Source organism: Canis lupus, chromosome 25 (assembly GCF_048164855.1).
Source record: "Canis lupus baileyi chromosome 25, mCanLup2.hap1, whole genome shotgun sequence".
In the NCBI taxonomy this organism is placed as follows: Eukaryota; Metazoa; Chordata; class Mammalia; order Carnivora; family Canidae; genus Canis; species Canis lupus.
In genome coordinates this window covers 28755010-28773554 of record NC_132862.1, presented here as the reverse complement: position 1 = coordinate 28773554, position 18545 = coordinate 28755010, and the positions used below count along the sequence as shown (strand labels likewise).

Below are 18545 nucleotides of genomic sequence, written 5' to 3'. Positions count from 1 at the left end.
AGAGCGATGATCCATGTAAAGAAATGCTCATACATGCCAAGTTTGTCTAATTTATCTTCCTAGCAATCCCAAACCACAACCCCACCTTCTATATGAGAACACATTTCTATAATACCAGTGAGAGAAAATATGTGTCAATGCTTAAAATTTCCTGTACATCTGATTGTCGTGGATAGAGCTATTTAGCATATTAATGTGTGTCTTTGGTAAATATAAGTTATAATTGTTAGCACAATCATCTTACTTTTAGGAATATTACCTTTGTTCATGCACAGAACTGGTAATGTATATTGACCAAGAAATTCATTTCCGGCTATTAAACCTTGATTTTCAACAACAAAACGCATCAGCGCCAATTCTGGCACATGAATAATAAATGTGAATGTTTCATTCCATTTTGGACTAAAAGCTGAAATATAAAGGAAGATATCATCAATGAATCATAAACACTATCTCTAGGGAATAAAGCATAGTACCTGTTCTCTGAAATTTTTCTTTTCAACACTTAGTAATATTAATAGTTTATGCTTTAGAGCTCTTGAATTTTTCACGTATCCAATGAGAAAGGATAATAATGACAGTAACAATAATTATTGGGTGTTTAGTATTGCTGGGCAATATGACAAGAACTTCAAGCAGCTAATCTCATTTCGTCCTTAGAACAAACCCATCAGGGTTATTGCTGTCCACATTTACAGATGAGAAAACTGAGCCAGAAAGATGTTATGTAACTTCCTCAGGGTTTCACGTACACAGCCATTAAGGGGCAGGACAGGAATTCCAGCAAATGGAATCCAATTTCAGAGCAGAAACATTTAATCATTAGGCAATATGACTCTATGTTTAGGCAGATTCCTAACAAAGAAATTAAATGATAGCATTTTTCTCTACCAGCTCCTATTATGGGAAGAGTTCCATAGACAGTTGTTGGCCTGAGAGCTCAGTGCTCCAAAGCTAGCCTTTGATCCTTCTTCTTTTGAATAAGTGCTCATTTTAAAGTCCCAAGTTGATGAGTCATTTAGTTCTTAGCAAAAATAATCATCCCAAACAGCAATTTTGTCAAATAAGAAATCCAGATTGTGTCACAATATGACTGAAATCATCCAATACTTAATCCAATACTTAAGCGTAATGTAATGGAATCAAGAAATTCACATCCAGGGGGGAGGGGCAGGATGGCGGAAGAGTAGGGTCCCCAAATCACCTGTCTCCACCAAATTACCTAGAAAACCTTCAAATTATCCTGAAAATCTATTAATTCGGCCTGAGAATTAAAGAGAGAGCACCTGGAAAGCTACAGTGAGAAGAGTTTGCGCTTCTATCAAGGTAGGAAGACGGGGAAAAAGAAATAAAGAAACAAAAGGCCTCCAAGGGGGAGGGGCCCCGCGAGGAGCCGGGCTGAGGCCGGGGCGAGTGTCCCCAGGACAGGAGAGCCCCGTCCCGGAGGAGCAGGAGCTGCACCGGCCTTCCCGGGCGGAAAGGGGCTCGCGGGGAGTTAGAGCAGGACCCAGGAGGGCGGGGATGCCCTCGGGCTCCCGGGGACACTAACGGACACCTGCGCCCCGGGAGAGTGCGCCGAGCTCCCTAAGGGCTGCAGCGCGCACGGCGGGACCCGGAGCAGCTGGGGGGGCTGGGGGGCGGCTCCGCGGAGGGGGCTGCGGGGCGGGAGCAGCTCGGGGGGCTCGGGGACGGCTCCGCGGAGGGGGCTGCGCGGCCCCGGGAGCAGCTCGGAGGGGCTCGGGCAGAGGAAGAGGCTCCGTGCAGAGGGGGCTGCGCGGTTCCAGGAGCAGCTCGGGGGGGGGCTCGGGCGGCGGCTCCGCGGAGGGGGCTGCGGGGCAGGAGCGCGAATCCAACAGCACAGGCTCCGGAGCACAGGGCGCCGGGACACAGCCCAGGATCCGGCCTCCCCCCGGGACAGGCAGAGGCCGGGAGGGCCCAGGACAGCAAGGAAGCTCCTGCCCCAGCTGAGCAGATCCGCGGCCCCGCCCCGTGCCTCCAGGCCCTGCAGACGGAGAGCTCTGTGGTTACTCTAGGGGCTGACTCCAGGGCTGCAGAGCTGGCCCCGCCACTGGGGCTGTTCCTCCTGCGGCCTCACGGGGTAAACAACCCCCACTGAGCCCTGCACCAGGCAGGGGCACAGCAGCTCCCCCAACTGCTAACACCTGAAAATCAGCACAACAGGCCCCTCCCCCAGAAGACCAGCTAGACGGACAACTTCCAGGAGAAGCCAAGGGACTTAAAGTACACAATATCAGAATATACTCCCCCGTGGTTCTCTCTCTCTCTTTTTTTTTTCTTTTTGATTTGTTTCCTTCCCCAACCCCCTTTTTTTCTCCTTTCTTTCTTTTTCTTTCTCTTTTTCTTCTTTTTTTTTCCTTCCTTTTTGTTCTCTTTCTCTTTTCTTTCCTTCTTTCTCTCCTCTCTTTTTCTCCTTTTCCCAAAACAACTTGCTTTTGGCCACTCTGCACTGAGCAAAATGACTAGAAGGAAAACCTCACCTCAAAAGAAAGAATCAGAAACAGTCCTCTCTCCCACAGAGTTACAAAATCTGGATTATAATTCAATGTCAGAAAGCCAATTCAGAAACACTATTATACAGCTACTGGTGGCTCTAGAAAAAAGCATAAAGGACTCAAGAGACTTCATGACTGCAGAATTTAGAGCTAATCAGGCAGAAATTAAAAATCAATTGAATGAGATGCAATCCAAACTAGAAGTCCTAACGACGAGGGTTAACGAGGTGGAAGAACGAGTGAGTGACCTAGAAGACAAGTTGATAGCAAAGAGGGAAACTGAGGAAAAGAGAGACAAACAATTAAAAGACCATGAAGATAGATTAAGGGAAATAAACGACAGCCTGAGGAAGAAAAACCTACGTTTAATTGGGGTTCCCGAGGGCGCCGAAAGGGACAGAGGGCCAGAATATGTATTTGAACAAATTCTAGCTGAAAACTTTCCTAATCTGGGAAGGGAAACAGGCATTCAGATCCAGGAAATAGAGAGATCCCCCCCTAAAATCAATAAAAACCGTTCAACACCTCGACATTTAATAGTGAAGCTTGCAAATGCCAAAGATAAAGAGAAGATCCTTAAAGCAGCAAGAGACAAGAAATCCCTGACTTTTATGGGGAGGAGTATTAGGGTAACAGCAGACCTCTCCACAGAGACCTGGCAGGCCAGAAAGGGCTGGCAGGATATATTCAGGGTCCTAAAGGAGAAGAACATGCGACCAAGAATACTTTATCCAGCAAGGCTCTCATTCAAAATGGAAGGAGAGATAAAGAGCTTCCAAGACAGGCAGCAACTGAAAGAATATGTGACCTCCAAACCAGCTCTGCAAGAAATTTTAAGGGGGACTCTTAAAATTCCCCTTTAAGAAGAAGTTCAGTGGAACATTCCACAAAACAAGGACTGAATACTTATCATGATGACACTAAATTCATATCTCTCAATAGTAACTCTGAATGTGAACGGGCTTAATGACCCCATCAAAAGGCGCAGGGTTTCAGACTGGATAAAAAAGCAGGACCCATCTATTTGCTGTCTACAAGAGACTCATTTTAGACAGAAGGACACATACAGCCTGAAAATAAAAGGTTGGAGAACCATTTACCATTCGAATGGTCCTCAAAAGAAAGCAGGGGTAGCCATCCTTATATCAGATAAACTAAAATTTACCCCAAAGACTGTAGTGAGAGATGAAGAGGGACACTATATCATACTTCAAGGATCTATCCAACAAGAGGACTTAACAATCCTCAATATATATGCCCCGAATGTGGGAGCTGCCAAATATATAAACCAATTAATAACCAAAGTGAAGAAATACTTAGATAATAATACACTTATACTTGGTGACTTCAATCTAGCTCTTTCTATACTCGATAGGTCTTCTAAGCACAACATCTCCAAAGAAACGAGAGCTTTAAATGATACACTGGACCAGATGGATTTCACAGATATCTACAGAACTTTACATCCAAACGCAACTGAATACACATTCTTCTCAAGTGCAGAGGGAACTTTCTCCAGAATAGACCACATACTGGGTCACAAATCGGGTCTGAACTGATACCAAAAGATTGGGATCATCCCCTGCATATTCTCAGACCATAATGCCTTGAAATTAGAACTAAGTCACAACAAGAAGTTTGGAAGGACCTCAAACACGTGGAGGTTAAGGACCATCCTGCTAAAAGATGAAAGGGTCAACCAGGAAATTAAGGAAGAATTAAAAAGATTCATGGAAACTAATGAGAATGAAGATACAACCGTTCAAAATCTTTGGGATGCAGCAAAAGCAGTCCTAAGGGGGAAATACATCGCAATACAAGCATCCATTCAAAAACTGGAACGAACTCAAATACAAAAGCTAACCTTACACATAAAGGAGCTAGAGAAAAAAGAGCAAATAGATCCTACACCCAGGAGAAGGAGAGAGTTAATAAAGATTCGAGCAGAACTCAACGAAATCGAGACCAGAAGAACTGTGGAACAGATCAACAGAATCAGGAGTTGGTTCTTTGAAAGAATTAATAAGATAGATAAACCATTAGCCAGCTTTATTAAAAAGAAGAGAGAGAAGACTCAAATTAATAAAATCATGAATGAGAAAGGAGAGATCACTACCAACACCAAGGAAATACAAACGATTTAAAAACATATTATGAACAGCTATACGCCAATAAATTAGGCAATCTAGGAGAAATGGACGCATTCCTGGAAAGCCACAAACTACCAAAACTGGAACAGGAAGAAATAGAAAACCTGAACAGGCCAATAACCAGGGAGGAAATTGAAGCAGTCATCAAAAACCTCCCAAGACACAAGAGTCCAGGGCCAGATGGCTTCCCAGGGGAATTTTATCAAACTTTTAAAGAAGAAACCATACCTATTCTCCTAAAGCTGTTTGGAAAGATAGAAAGAGATGGAGTACTTCCAAATTCGTTCTATGAGGCCAGCATCACCTTAATTCCAAAACCAGACAAAGACCCCACCAAAAAGGAGAATTACAGACCAAATCCCTGATGAACATGGATGCAAAAATTCTCAACAAGATACTGGCCAATAGGATCCAACAGTACATTAAGAAAATTATTCACCATGACCAAGTAGGATTTATCCCCGGGACACAAGGCTGGTTCAACACCCGTAAAACAATCAATGTGATTCATCATATCAGCAAGAGAAAAACCAAGAACCATATGATCCTCTCATTAGATGCAGAGAAAGCATTTGACAAAATACAGCATCCATTTCTGATCAAAACTCTTCAGAGTGTAGGGATAGAGGGAACATTCCTCGACATCTTAAGAGCCATCTATGAAAAGCCCACAGCAAATATCATTCTCAATGGGGAAGCACTGGGAGCCTTTCCCCTAAGATCAGGAACAAGACAGGGATGTCCACTCTCACCATTGCTGTTCAACATAGTACTGGAAGTCCTAGCCTCAGCAATCAGACAACAAAAAGACATTAAAGGCATTCAAATTGGCAAAGAAGAAGTCAAACTCTCCCTCTTCGCCGATGACATGATACTCTACATAGAAAACCCAAAAGTCTCCACCCCAAGATTGCTAGAACTCATACAGCAATTCGGTAGCGTGGCGGGATACAAAATCAATGCCCAGAAATCAGTGGCATTTCTATACACTAACAATGAGACTGAAGAAAGAGAAATTAAGGAGTCAATCCCATTTACAATTGCACCCAAAAGCATAAGATACCTAGGAATAAACCTAACCAAAGATGTAAAGGATCTATACCCTCAAAACTATAGAACACTTCTGAAAGAAATTGAGGAAGACACAAAGAGATGGAAAAATATTCCATGCTCATGGATTGGCAGAATTAATATTGTGAAAATGTCAATGTTACCCAGGGCAATATACTTGTTTAATGCAATCCCTATCAAAATACCATGGACTTTCTTCAGAGAGTTAGAACAAATTATTTTAAGATTTGTGTGGAATCAGAAAAGACCCCGAATAGCCAGGGGAATTTTAAAAAAGAAAACCATATCTGGGGGCATCACAATGCCAGATTTCAGGTTCTACTACAAAGCTGTGGTCATCAAGACAGTGTGGTACTGGCACAAAGACAGACACATAGATCAGTGGAACAGAATAGAGAATCCAGAAGTGGACCCTGAACTTTATGGGCAACTAATATTCGATAAAGGAGGAAAGACTATCCATTGGAAGAAAGACAGTCTCTTCAATAAATGGTGCTGGGAAAATTGGACATCCACATGCAGAAGAATGAAACTAGACCACTCTCTTGCACCATACACAAAGATAAACTCAAAATGGATGAAAGATCTAAATGTGAGACAAGATTCCATCAAAATCCTAGAGAAGAACACAGGCAACACCCTTTTTGAACTCGGCCACAGTAACTTCTTGCAAGATACATCCACGAAGGCAAAAGAAACAAAAGCAAAAATGAACTATTGGGACTTCATCAAGATAAGAAGCTTTTGCACAGCAAAGGATACAGTCAACAAAACTAAAAGACAACCTACAGAATGGGAGAAGATATTTGCAAATGACATATCAGATAAAGGGCTAGTTTCCAAGATCTATAAAGAACTTATTAAACTCAACAGCAAAGAAACAAACAATCCAATCATGAAATGGGCAAAAGACATGAACAGAAATCTCACAGAGGAAGACATAGACATGGCCAACATGCATATGAGAAAATGCTCTGCATCACTTGCCATCAGGGAAATACAAATCAAAACCACAATGAGATACCACCTCACACTAGTGAGAATGGGGAAAATTAACAAGGCAGGAAACAACAGATGTTGGAGAGGATGCGGAGAAAAGGGAACCCTCTTACACTGTTGGTGGGAATGTGAACTGGTGCAGCCACTCTGGAAAACTGTGTGGAGGTTCCTCAAAGAGTTAAAAATAGACCTGCCCTATGACCCAGCAATTGCACTGTTGGGGATTTACCCCAAAGATACAAATGCAATGAAACGCCGGGACACCTGCACCCCGATGTTTCTAGCAGCAATGGCCACGATAGCCAAACTGTGGAAGGAGCCTCGGTGTCCAACGAAAGATGAATGGATAAAGAAGATGTGGTCTATGTATACAATGGAATATTACTCAGCTATTAGAAATGACAAATACCCACCATTTGCTTCAACGTGGATGGAACTGGAGGGTATTATGCTGAGTGAAGTAAGCCAGTCGGAGAAGGACAAACATTATATGTTCTCATTCATGTGGGGAATATAAATAATAGTGAAAGGGAATATAAGGGAAGGGAGAAGAAATGTGTGGGAAATATCAGAAAGGGAGACAGAACGTAAAGACTGCTAACTCTGGGAAACGAACTAGGGGTGGTAGAAGGGGAGGAGGGCGGGGGGTGGGAGTGAATGGGTGACGGGCACTGGGGGTTATTCTGTATGTTAGTAAATTGAACACCAATAAAAAAATAAATTAAAAAAATAAATAAAAATAAATAAATAAATAAAATGCAAAGAAAAAAAAAAAAGAAATTCACATCCAGATCAAATCTACTTAGGTTCAGAGAGAAATAATATGTATAATATGTATTGTTTTCATGTACAGATAGTAATGCTTGCTATGTCGATAGGTTTTGTTCTCTGGGTTACCTTTCCAGAGCATTACAGAATTTGTGACTCATTAGAGTTTATGTTTTCTGTGGTGTGTCAGTGGTCACAAGCACGCATTTACCAGATAGTAATCCAGGATGCAGTCTATGCCCATGAAAATATTAAACCAATTGACTTGATGCTGGTATAATGAATGTATTACCTTGCCTTAAGAAAAAATTCCCTGGAGTACAGGGGCAGGTCTAAGAGTCAATTCTTTATGGACGCTTTAAAATGTCTGCACAAAATTTTTATACTGATTTATCTTCCTCTTCTAATCCTAATTCACTATAAACTCTCTTTCTCACATGCACACACACACACACACACACACAGATAATATGTATTATATGAGAAAGCCCTTTTAGTTATGAAAGAAAGAAATGAAGGTAAGGAAAAAAGGAAAGAGGGAAGGAAACCAGGATACCAAATTGGTTAGTTACAGTTTTTCTCTGGCATGATCAAAACCGAAGAATTACTTTAACACCTTATCCAAATGTGATCTTTTTCCTTCCAGACTCTCATTTCTCTTATTAGGCCACAATTATGATAGTAGCTAAGCCATCTTAGAATCCCTCTTGATGGGGCACCCAGGTGGCTCAATGGTTGAGCATCTGCCTTCAGCTCAGTCATCATTTCAGGGTCCTGGGATCGAGTTCTACATCTGGCTTCCTGCAGGGAGCCTGCATCTCCTTCTGCCTGTGTCTCTGCCTCTCTCTTTCATGAATAAACAAATAAAATCTTTAAAAAAAAAAAAAAAAGAATCCCTGTTATCCAGCTATCTAGACTTTTATTCTTGCTAGTCTTCCTCACAAATGTCCCCCACTCCTTTTCTGTTGCCACGGGACTTCTTTGACGGGAATTCCCCATACCTCTAGCCATGAAATCATATCCTGACTCTACTTTGTATTTCCCATTTCCCTCACATACACGTCTTCCTACCAAATCTGCAGAAACAACCTCTCTAAAGCCCAAATATGCTAATGATATATTCCTGTTTAAGAGTTTTAATTTTATTCATTTTCTACAGAAAAGAAAGTACCTAACATCTTACCATGGCTCTCACAATTTTCCATGACCATCCCAATGTAACGTTCTCCTTTTATCTCACACTGATCTTTCTTAAGTACCCTGTATGTCACCCATCTCAAACCTCTGTACTTTTTCCTAGCATGCTTGAATGTAGTCTTCTCCAGGTTTTAGAACTCATGTTATTCCTTTTGCCTTCAATGCCTTCATCCTCAATCTCTGTAAAAAATTCTATTCATTCTCCAGGAACCATCTCCAAATTTGCACCTTCCACTATAATTCTCTGTACTTTCCTTAAAACACTGACTCTATCATAATAGTTTTATTGTATCTCATCACCCATAGCAAATTGAAAACTATCTACAATAGAGTTCATTGAGGCATACATAATAATATATTTAATAAACAGAGATTTTAAGTTTTTTGATACTTATCACCAGGCTTCTAATAACAGGCTCAGTATTATTAGATAAACCAAATTTAATTTCAGCAGGGATACTTCCATAAAACCCACGGATATAATCTAAATTCTAATGGGAGCTAGAATCATATAATAAGAGGTACACTGAATAAATAAATGTTCTGTGCATTTTGTCATGAAGATTCAAGTAAGGGGATGAAGAGAACAAGAGATAGGTTACTATGAGCTTCCCGACATAAGCAGTTACCATTTCATGACTTTGCCCTTGTAGTATGCCTTCTACTCTAAGGCAGGCAAATAAGGCAGTAAATCATCACCAATATCCCTTCCCATAGATAACCTAGGGTGAAATAGCCAAAATTCCCCACATTTTTTTCCATACCCTTTGCACTAGGGGGAAATGGAGGAGTATCGGGGTATCAATGCAAGGGGCAGATGGTGGATATTATTGAAGATTATCACCCAAGAGAAAAAAAGACTACTAAAACTGCACTGTTTTTCTGTTGGTGCCATTTATCCTGGCACATACTTCCAGACTCTGAAATGAATCCCACTATACTTTGGAATATCCACTTAGAGAAGACTCTAGACTCAAAAATCAGTTCCAAGGTTTTCTCCAAAGTGATCCTGACTACAGGTCAATCCTAGGAATCTATACTTTAATGTCCTTAATTATTTCAACCTCAGTGAAGATGTGATGATGTCAGTAGTGTATTTCATAAAATATCATGGTATGCTGGAACTGAAAATCTTACCCAAGTCATTTCTTCCATTTCTACATTTCCCTTCTGGAAAGAAAATGACTGAATTATGAGTAGGTTTCTGTGGCATCCTTAGTCAAAGTAAAAAGCCACAGACCTTTGATCTAAAATAATTCAAAGAATGAAATAAAAATGGATAGCATATTGTATCAGAACAATTGTATGTTCTTTATTTTACACAAAGGCTAGAAGCTAAATAGATTTGCAGCCATCAAAATGCCCCCTTTAATTCAGCAATATGGGAAGAGACACAAAAAAGGAGGTCAAAGTGAAAAAAAAAGTAGTAATTTTTTAGGTCAGATACATTTTTTTTCTGTAATCTGAAAAACAACACATATTTAAGCAACACATTGAATCATTATCAAATTGTTTTTGCTGCATATAACACTTTGGTCATCTTAAACCTCATGCAAAGCCCTTGCCTTACGAATAATAAAGATGTATCAAAATTCTATCAGTAGATAAATTTTAGGATTTCCAGAAAGAAGTCTAGTAGAAGTTCAATAAAAATATATTAGGAACTCACCATTTTTTTTAATTACACGAGTCTGCTGCTTCATTTGATCATTTGGAACACCAAAAGTTTCTAGAATCACTAATGTGTCAGCTTTGTTAGATGATGAATGGTTACTGGGAGGTAACTGAATACCACTGATGAGCTGCACAAAAATTTTTGAACGCAGAAATTTAGCAGGATATCAAACTCCATGATCACATAATTTCAAAATAAAATAAATATTCCCCAAAAATATAGACTCTCTATTCCCACAAAGATGTTAAAAGTGTAATATACACAAATTTTAAAATTTAACCCTTTTACCTTCAAGTATCAGTAGCAGAATACTAGGAATATATCTACATTATTCTATTTCACCAATATATAATTATAGAAAAATTCATATTGTCTGAATTTATAGTTCAGCATAAATATTTTCTTATTTTTAAAGTCTTTGTTAGAGTTGTTGTAAAACATTGCTTACAAGTATTGTTACAATCACAGTCTACTGTAACTCAGGCTGAATTACTCTGATAACATGAACTATTTTGAAATTCATATTGTATATAAACAGCCAAAAATTGAACAATATTAATATTACATTTGAAATGTGAGTAAAAACACTGCATAATTTCCTAAGATAGCATTTTTGATAGTATAATGTATATATTTGGATAATTTATGACAAAATTTTGTATTATTTATTGTTGTCAATATTATGAGCAATGTGAGTCTGACAAAATTAATGATTTCATATGTATCAGTCCCTAATATATATATGGGACACTTAAATTAATTTACAAACACTTAAAGTAATTAACAATAGTTTTATTTCCACTTTTATTCGTCAAACTAACTGCTGAAGCAAAGTTTAGTCTTACTATGGGGAGCAAAGTCCAAACAAAAAACAATATTCCAAGTGTACTAGTTTGTAAAATGTACTAATGTAAAAAGTGAAGCATAAGTTCAATTTCTGAAGAATAAAATAAAGAGGAACAAATAAATAATTAATTTTTTAAAAAGAAAGGAGGAAGGAACATCGGGGTGCAGGTGTCCTGGCGTTTCATTGCATCTGAATCTTTGGGGTAAATCCCCAGCAGTGCAATTGCTGGGTCGTAGGGCAGATCTATTTTTAACTCTTTGAGGAACCTCCACACAGTTGTTTTTTTTTTTAAGAGTTTATTTATTTATTCATAGAGATGCAGAGAGAGAGAGTAGCAGAGACACCGGCAGAGGGAGAAGCAGGCTCCATGTAGAGAGCCTGACGTGGGACTCGATCCAGGGCCCCAGGACCACACCCTGGGCTGCAGGCTGCGCTAAACCGCTGCGCCACCAGGGCTGCCCTCCACACAGTTTTCCAGAGTGGCTGCACCAGTTCACATTCCCACCAACAGTGCAGGAGGGTTCCCCTTTCTCCACATCCTCTCCAACATTTGTGGTTTCCTGCTTTGTTAATTTTCCCCATTCTCACTGGTGTGAGTGGTATCTCATTGTGGTTTTGATTTGTATTTCCCTGATGGCGAGTGATGCGGAGCATTTCCTCATGTGCTTGTTGGCCATGTCTATGTCTTCCTCTGTGAGATGTCTGTTCATGTCTTTTGCCCATTTCATGATTGGATTGTTTGTTTCTTTGCTGTTGAGTTTAATAAGTTCTTTATAGATCTTGGAAACTAGCCCTTTATCTGATACATCATTTGCAAATATCTTCTCCCATTCTGTAGGTTGTCTTTGAGTTTTGTTGACTGTATCTTTTGCTGTGCAAAAGCTTCTTATCTTGATGAAGTCCCAATAGTTCATTTTTGCTTTTGTTTCTCTTGCCTTCATGGATGAATCTTGCAAGAAGTTACTGTGGCCAAGTTCAAAAAGGGTGTTGCCTATGTTCTCCTCTAGGATTTTGATGGAATCTTGTCTCACAATAGCCAAACTGTGGAAGGAGCCTTGGTGTCCATCGAAAGATGAATGGATAAAGAAGATGTGGTCTATGTATACAATGGAATATTACTCAGCAATTAGAAACGACAAATACCCACCATTTGCTTCGACATGGATGGAACTGGAGGGTATTATGCTGAGTGAAAGAAGTCAATCAGAGAAGGACAAACATTATATGGTCTCATTCATTTGGGGAATATAAAAAATAGTGAAAGGGAATAAAGGGGAAAGGAGAAAAAAATGAGTGGGAAATATCAGAAAGGGAGACAGAACATGAAAGACTCCTAACTCTGGGAAACAAACTAGGGGTGGTGGAAGGGGAGGTGGAGGGGGGATGGGGGTGACTGGGTGACAGGTACTGAGGTGGGCACTTGACGGGATGAGCACTGGGTGTTATTCTATATGTTGGCAAATTGAACAATAAAAAATAAATTTATTAAAAAAAAAAAAAAAAAAAAAAAAAAAAAAAAAAAAGAAAGGAGGAAGGAAAGAAGAAAGCAAGAGGGAAAAATGATAAAAGTGCCAAGGTATAATTTTTCCTTTTCTACATTATAACATTAGCTGGAAACCAGAGTGACTATGCAAATATTTAACAGCTACTATGGAATGGGCATTGATCAATCAACTAATTAGACTTAAGGGTCTGAAATTATAAGGGTAGTTATACAGAATATTGGCCATAGACAAGTATACTGCTACCAGAGCCTACCAGTTGAAAATCTCCTCCTCAGGTAATAGACCCTTACTGATATGAAGAAGGTTCAGCTTTGGCACACCTCATGTCAAAAAAAAAATTCTGACTAAAAATAATCATAGTTGAATATGAGAACTGAAAGAGAATTTAGAAGCTATTATTCAAACAATCTTTACACTCTGATTCACAGAGCCCTTCCAAGGGCCACTACAGAAAATAGATGTCAGAAAGAAAACCCTAGTGGTCAACTAGAGTACCTATGCTTTTCTCTATTGGCCGTATGCATAAGATTTTGAACTTAGAAAATGGTTGTATAGATTTTATAAGTTTGAAAATGACTGACATATTCCAAAACTCTCAATTTGCAGATGACAAACATTAAACCAGAAATGTTGAAATGTCTTCATCAAGGACATAAAGCTAAGGGCAAAACTAGGTCTTTTGATTCTCAAGGCATGCCTTCCAAAATTTGTACAAGTTGTAATCAAAACTCTCTGGGATGATCAAAGCAAGAGAGAAGGACCCACATGGCTATGGCAGCAGTTTCCTGGGAAAATCATTAATCCTGCCTGTTTTATATCATACCCCTTACATCTCTATATGAGACCCTTCAGAAACAAACAGGTGGCATTTGTAACCATGTGTGCATACTATCTTCCATCTTTGCTTCCTCAATAAAAGAGCACAGATGTTCTCTTTACTATTTTTAACTTGAAAAAGAAATCATTCGTTCAACATTTTTCTTTTTAATTTGAATTCAATTAGCTAACATATAGCACATCATTAGTTTCAGATGTAGTTTTCAATAAACCATCAGTTGTGTAAAACACTCACTGATCATCACATCACATGCCCCCCTTAATTTCTATCACCCAGTTACCCCATCCCTCCCCTTCAGCAACCCTCATTTTATTTCCCAGAGTTAAAAGTCCCTCATGGTTTATCTCCCTCTCTGATTTTTTCCCATTCAGTGTTCCCTACCTTCCCTTATGGTCCTCTGCACTATTTCTTACATTCAGCATATGAATGAAACCATATGATAATTGTGTTTCTCTGATTGACTTATTTCACTTAGCATAATACCCTCCAGTCCCATTCACATCGATGTAAATGGTATTCATCCTTTCTGATGGCTGAGTAATATTCCATTATACATACATACCATATCTTCTTTATCCATTCATCTTTCAAAGACATCTTGGCTTTTTCCACAGTTTGGCTATTGTGGACATTGTTGCTATGAACATTGGAGTACAGGTGCCCCTTTGTTTGACACACAAATGGCCAACAGACATGTGAAAAATGCTCAATATCACTTGTCATCAGGGAAATACAAATCAAAACTACAATGGGGTACCACCTCACAACAGTCTGAATGGCTAAACTTAACAATTCAGGAAGCAACAGATGTTGATGAGGATTGGGAACCCTCTTACACTGTTGGGAATGCAAACTGGTGCAGCCACTCTGGAAAAGAGTATGGAGGTTCCTCAAGAAGTTAAAAATATAACTACCCTATGACTCAGCAATTGCATTATTTGGTATTTACCCCAAAGATACAGATGTAGCATTCAATTAACTGACATATATTGATCATATACTTTGTGTCAGGCACTGTGGATAAGACCTGAACAAAAAACAGTCCTATCCTCACAGGGCCTTCAGACAATGGGGGGAGGAAGACAAGCACAAGTAGATAAACCATTACAGGCATGTTCATGTGATGGAGCTTTGCTTTATTCCACTTTGCAGATATTGCATTTTTTACAAAGTGAAGGTTTGTGGCAATTCTGCATTAAGCAAGTCTGTGGGCACCATTTTTCCAACAGCAGTTGCTTACTTTGTGTTTCTGTTTCACATTTTGATAATTCTCACAATATTTAGAACTTTTTCATTATTATTATATTTATTAAGGTGATCTGTGATCAGTGATTTTTAATGTTATTGTTGTAATTTCTGGGGGTGCAATGAACCTTGCCCATATAAAGACAGCAAACTAAGACATGTATGTGTTTTGACTGCAGATGTGGTGGAGACAGCAAGAGAACTACAATCAGAAGTAGAGCCTGAAGATGTGACTGAATTACTCCAGTCTCATGATAAAACTTGAACAGATGAGGAACTGCTTCTGGTGGATAAGCAAAGAAAACAGTTTCTTGAGATGGAATCTACTCCTGGTGAAGAGGCTGTGACGATTATTGAAATGACAACAAAGGATTTAGAATATTACATCAACTTAGTTGACAAAACAATACCACAGCCACCCCAACCTTCAGCAACCCACCCTGATCAGTCAGAAGCCATCAATATCTAGGCAAGACCCTCCACCAACAAAGAGAGATTATGACTTGCTGAAAGCTCAGATGATGGTTAGCATTTTTTAGCAACAAAGTATTTTTAATTAAGGTATGTACATTGGTTTTTTTAGACATAATACTATTGCACACTTAATAGACCACAGTATAGTATAAACATAACTTTCATATATTCTGGCAAACCAAAAAATTCACTTGATTTGTTTTATTGTGAGATGCACTTTATTGTGGTGGTCTGAAACCAAACTTGCAATTTGTCTGATGTACGCCTGTATAATATAGTGGCGCAGTGTATGTATGTTACGGAAAAACAAAACTACGAAAAGAAGCATAACTAATTTAGTTTAGGAAAAACGTTCCAAAAAGAAGTGACCCTTAAATCTTGAAAAATGAGTCTGAGTGCAACAGGCAGGTGGAGGATGGAAGAATAATCCAGTCAAAGGAAAAAGTTTATGTAATGCATGGAGATGTCATATGGTAGCAGTACAAGATGTCAGACTGGAAGGGGTGAGAGATAGGCCTAGAGAATTAGGCTAAACCTCAACTAAGAAAGCAAGCAGGAAGCCTGAAGAAACATTAAGTAGACTTAGCACTAGGGCACAATGTCTCTGGGTCACTTGTGGAAAATGGATCAGGAGGACCAAGACAGACTATATAAAAAACTGTTAGGAGGCCAAAGGAAGAAATGTGATGACAACTAACAAATTCCTCTAATTTTTTTTTTAAGGCAAATGGCATTAGACCAAGGGATTGGATAAAGAAGACATTTTGAATCAATAAAATTTAGAGATGGGACATGGGAAGTGACAGATGTGGAAGAGAGGAATGTTCCCAATTTTCTACCCTGAGTTAATTGGCATAATGAATTCGATGGAGTTCATTGACCTTTAAAGAAAATAAGATAGGACTAGGAAGGGATGTTCAGCCTTTAAAATGTTAAGCTTGACAGAATAGGTGTTAAACAGGTAAGGATGCTAAGTAGGATATTTAAAATATGCCATTACATTTCAGAAATGAAGTCAGATTAAAGTTTTGAGCATTCTTAGTAGTTGAAATGATGAATGTATATAAAAGGACACAAGGAGAATATTTAGTTTGAGATGAGAATCAAAAAAAACCTTAGCCTAACAGACAAATGAAAAAATACTCCATATCACTCAGCATCAAGGAAATACAAATCAAAACCATGATGAGATATCACCTCACACTGGTCAGAATGGCTACAATTAACAAGTCAGGAAACAACAGATGTTGATGAGGATGCAGAGAAAAGGGAACCCTCTTACACTGTTGGTGGGAATGCAAGCTGGTGCAGCCACTCTGGAAAACAGTATGGAGGTTCCTCAAAAAGTTAAAAGTAACTTCCCTACAATCCAGTAATCACACTACTAGATATTTATCCAAAGGATACAAAAACACTGATTTGATTTAAACCCCCAATGTTTATAGCAGCAATGTCCACAATAGCCAAAATATGGAAGAGTCCAGATGTCCATCGAGAGATGAATGGAAAAAGAAGAAGTGATAGGTGATAGATGATAGATAGATGATAGATAGATAGATAGATAGATAGATAGATAGATAGATGATAGATAGATAGATAGATGATAGATATAATGGAATATTACTCAGCCATCAGAAAGAATGAAATCTTGTCATTTGCCACAATGTGGATGGAACTAGAGGCTATTCTGCTAACTGAAATAAGTCAGTTAAAAAAAAGAGAAATGCCATATGATTTCCCTCATGTGGAATTTAAGAAGCAAAACAGATGAACATAGGAGAAGAGAATGAAAAAATAAAATAAGATAAAAACAAAGAGGGAGGCAAACCACAAAAGACTCTTAACTATAGGCAACAAACTGAGAGCTGCTGGAGGGAGATTGGGTAGGGGGATGAGGTGACTGGGTGATGGACACTAAGGAGGGCACATGATGTAATGAACACTGGGTGTTACATGCAACTGAATTCTACACCTGAAACTAATAATACACTATATATTAACTAAATTGAATTTAAATTTAAAATTTTTTATAAAGGAAAACCCTTAACAATATAAATACTTCAGAAGCAGGTAGAGAAAAAGGAGCCCATAAATTTGTGAGAGAAAGAATCACCTAGGAGGAAAGGAAAAAAAAGAGAGGAAAGCCCCAGACACAAGGAGATTTGTGAGGAATAGGAGAGGACCATACAAAGTGGCTGATTCATCCCTTTATCTCACTAGAACAGCAACTACAATGACAAGATGAGGAGTTTAGAACAATGCAGCCTTTTGCATTTTTTCATTCATGCAAAAAGGCAACAGGGAGACACTGGTTCTGATGTAGAAAGATGTTGAAATACTACCCACCTTATAATGGCTGAAGAGATCAACAGAAATTTAAAAGGTACCAAAGAACATCACTGGAACTTAAAATATTAATGTATACTTTCTAGCTTATGTTATAACCAAAAAGTAAAAGAACAAGTTACTAATCTTTTAAATTTTTGTATTAAAAATACAAAAAGAATACCAAAGTTATAATAATATTTGCAAGGTAAGCTTAATGGTCAATATTTTGCTGGATCCTAGAAAGAGTGCCAACTAATTGATTTGGGGCTGCATCCAGAGCAGGAGGCAATGTCTACCTAGCTACCATATGCCTCTACTTTTAGAGTCACAAAATCCGGGGTGCCTGAGTGGCTCAGTTGGTTAAGCACCTGACTCTTGATTTTGGCTCAGATCACTATCTCCTCTGGTTTTGTGGCATGAAGCTCCAACTGGGGCTTTATGCTTAGCATAGAGTCTGCTTTTCCCTCTTCCTCCCCACTCCCTGGCTTGCGCTCTCTATCTCTCTCAAATAAATAAGTAAAATCTTAAAACAACAACAACAACAACAACTTCAGAGTCACAAAACCCCTAATAACCAAGAAAAAAGTCAGCTACATATTTCACTGATAAGAAGGCAACAAACTGAGAGCTGCTGGAGGGAGCATATGGTATTTCTGCAGTGGCCTGGAACATTTCTGTCTCATTCAACTTTGCTCTACCCTCTCCATATTTATCTCTGGAAAACAGCAACATCTCTGAAATCTCCATCCTCAGCTGGGACAAAAAGGCTAGGACCTGTACAGGATGAAAGTGGTCCCCAAGTCCTATGACCTCAGCACAGCAGAGGAAGGAGCTGAGAGAGGAAGACTTATGGGGTGTGCACTCTGGGTTGTAGCATTTCCTGCACCCTGATAGCCAGGGCACCAGGGCACCAGAGCAGGGAAGCTCTCATCAGC

General features: G+C 39.2%; 1 protein-coding gene across 6 annotated transcripts in view; it reads right to left on the bottom strand.

Moving 5' to 3' along the window:
• The window catches only part of PLCZ1 (phospholipase C zeta 1), a 114253-nt gene that overhangs the window by 58076 nt on the left and 37632 nt on the right, over window positions 1-18545 (bottom strand). For 3 of the 6 annotated variants that reach the window (XR_012017652.1, XR_012017651.1, XM_072798833.1), the window contains exons 12-13: window positions 10368-10500; window positions 260-409 (exon numbers count right to left, since the gene is read on the bottom strand). Coding sequence is in view for 2 of the 6 variants with exons in the window: in XM_072798833.1 (XP_072654934.1) it covers window positions 260-409; window positions 10368-10500 (283 nt within the window). In the remaining 4 variants the exon portion in view is untranslated. The remainder of the gene's footprint in view (window positions 1-259; window positions 410-10367; window positions 10501-18545) is intronic. The other 3 variants (XR_012017653.1, XR_012017654.1, XM_072798834.1) reach the window with 1 other exon arrangement.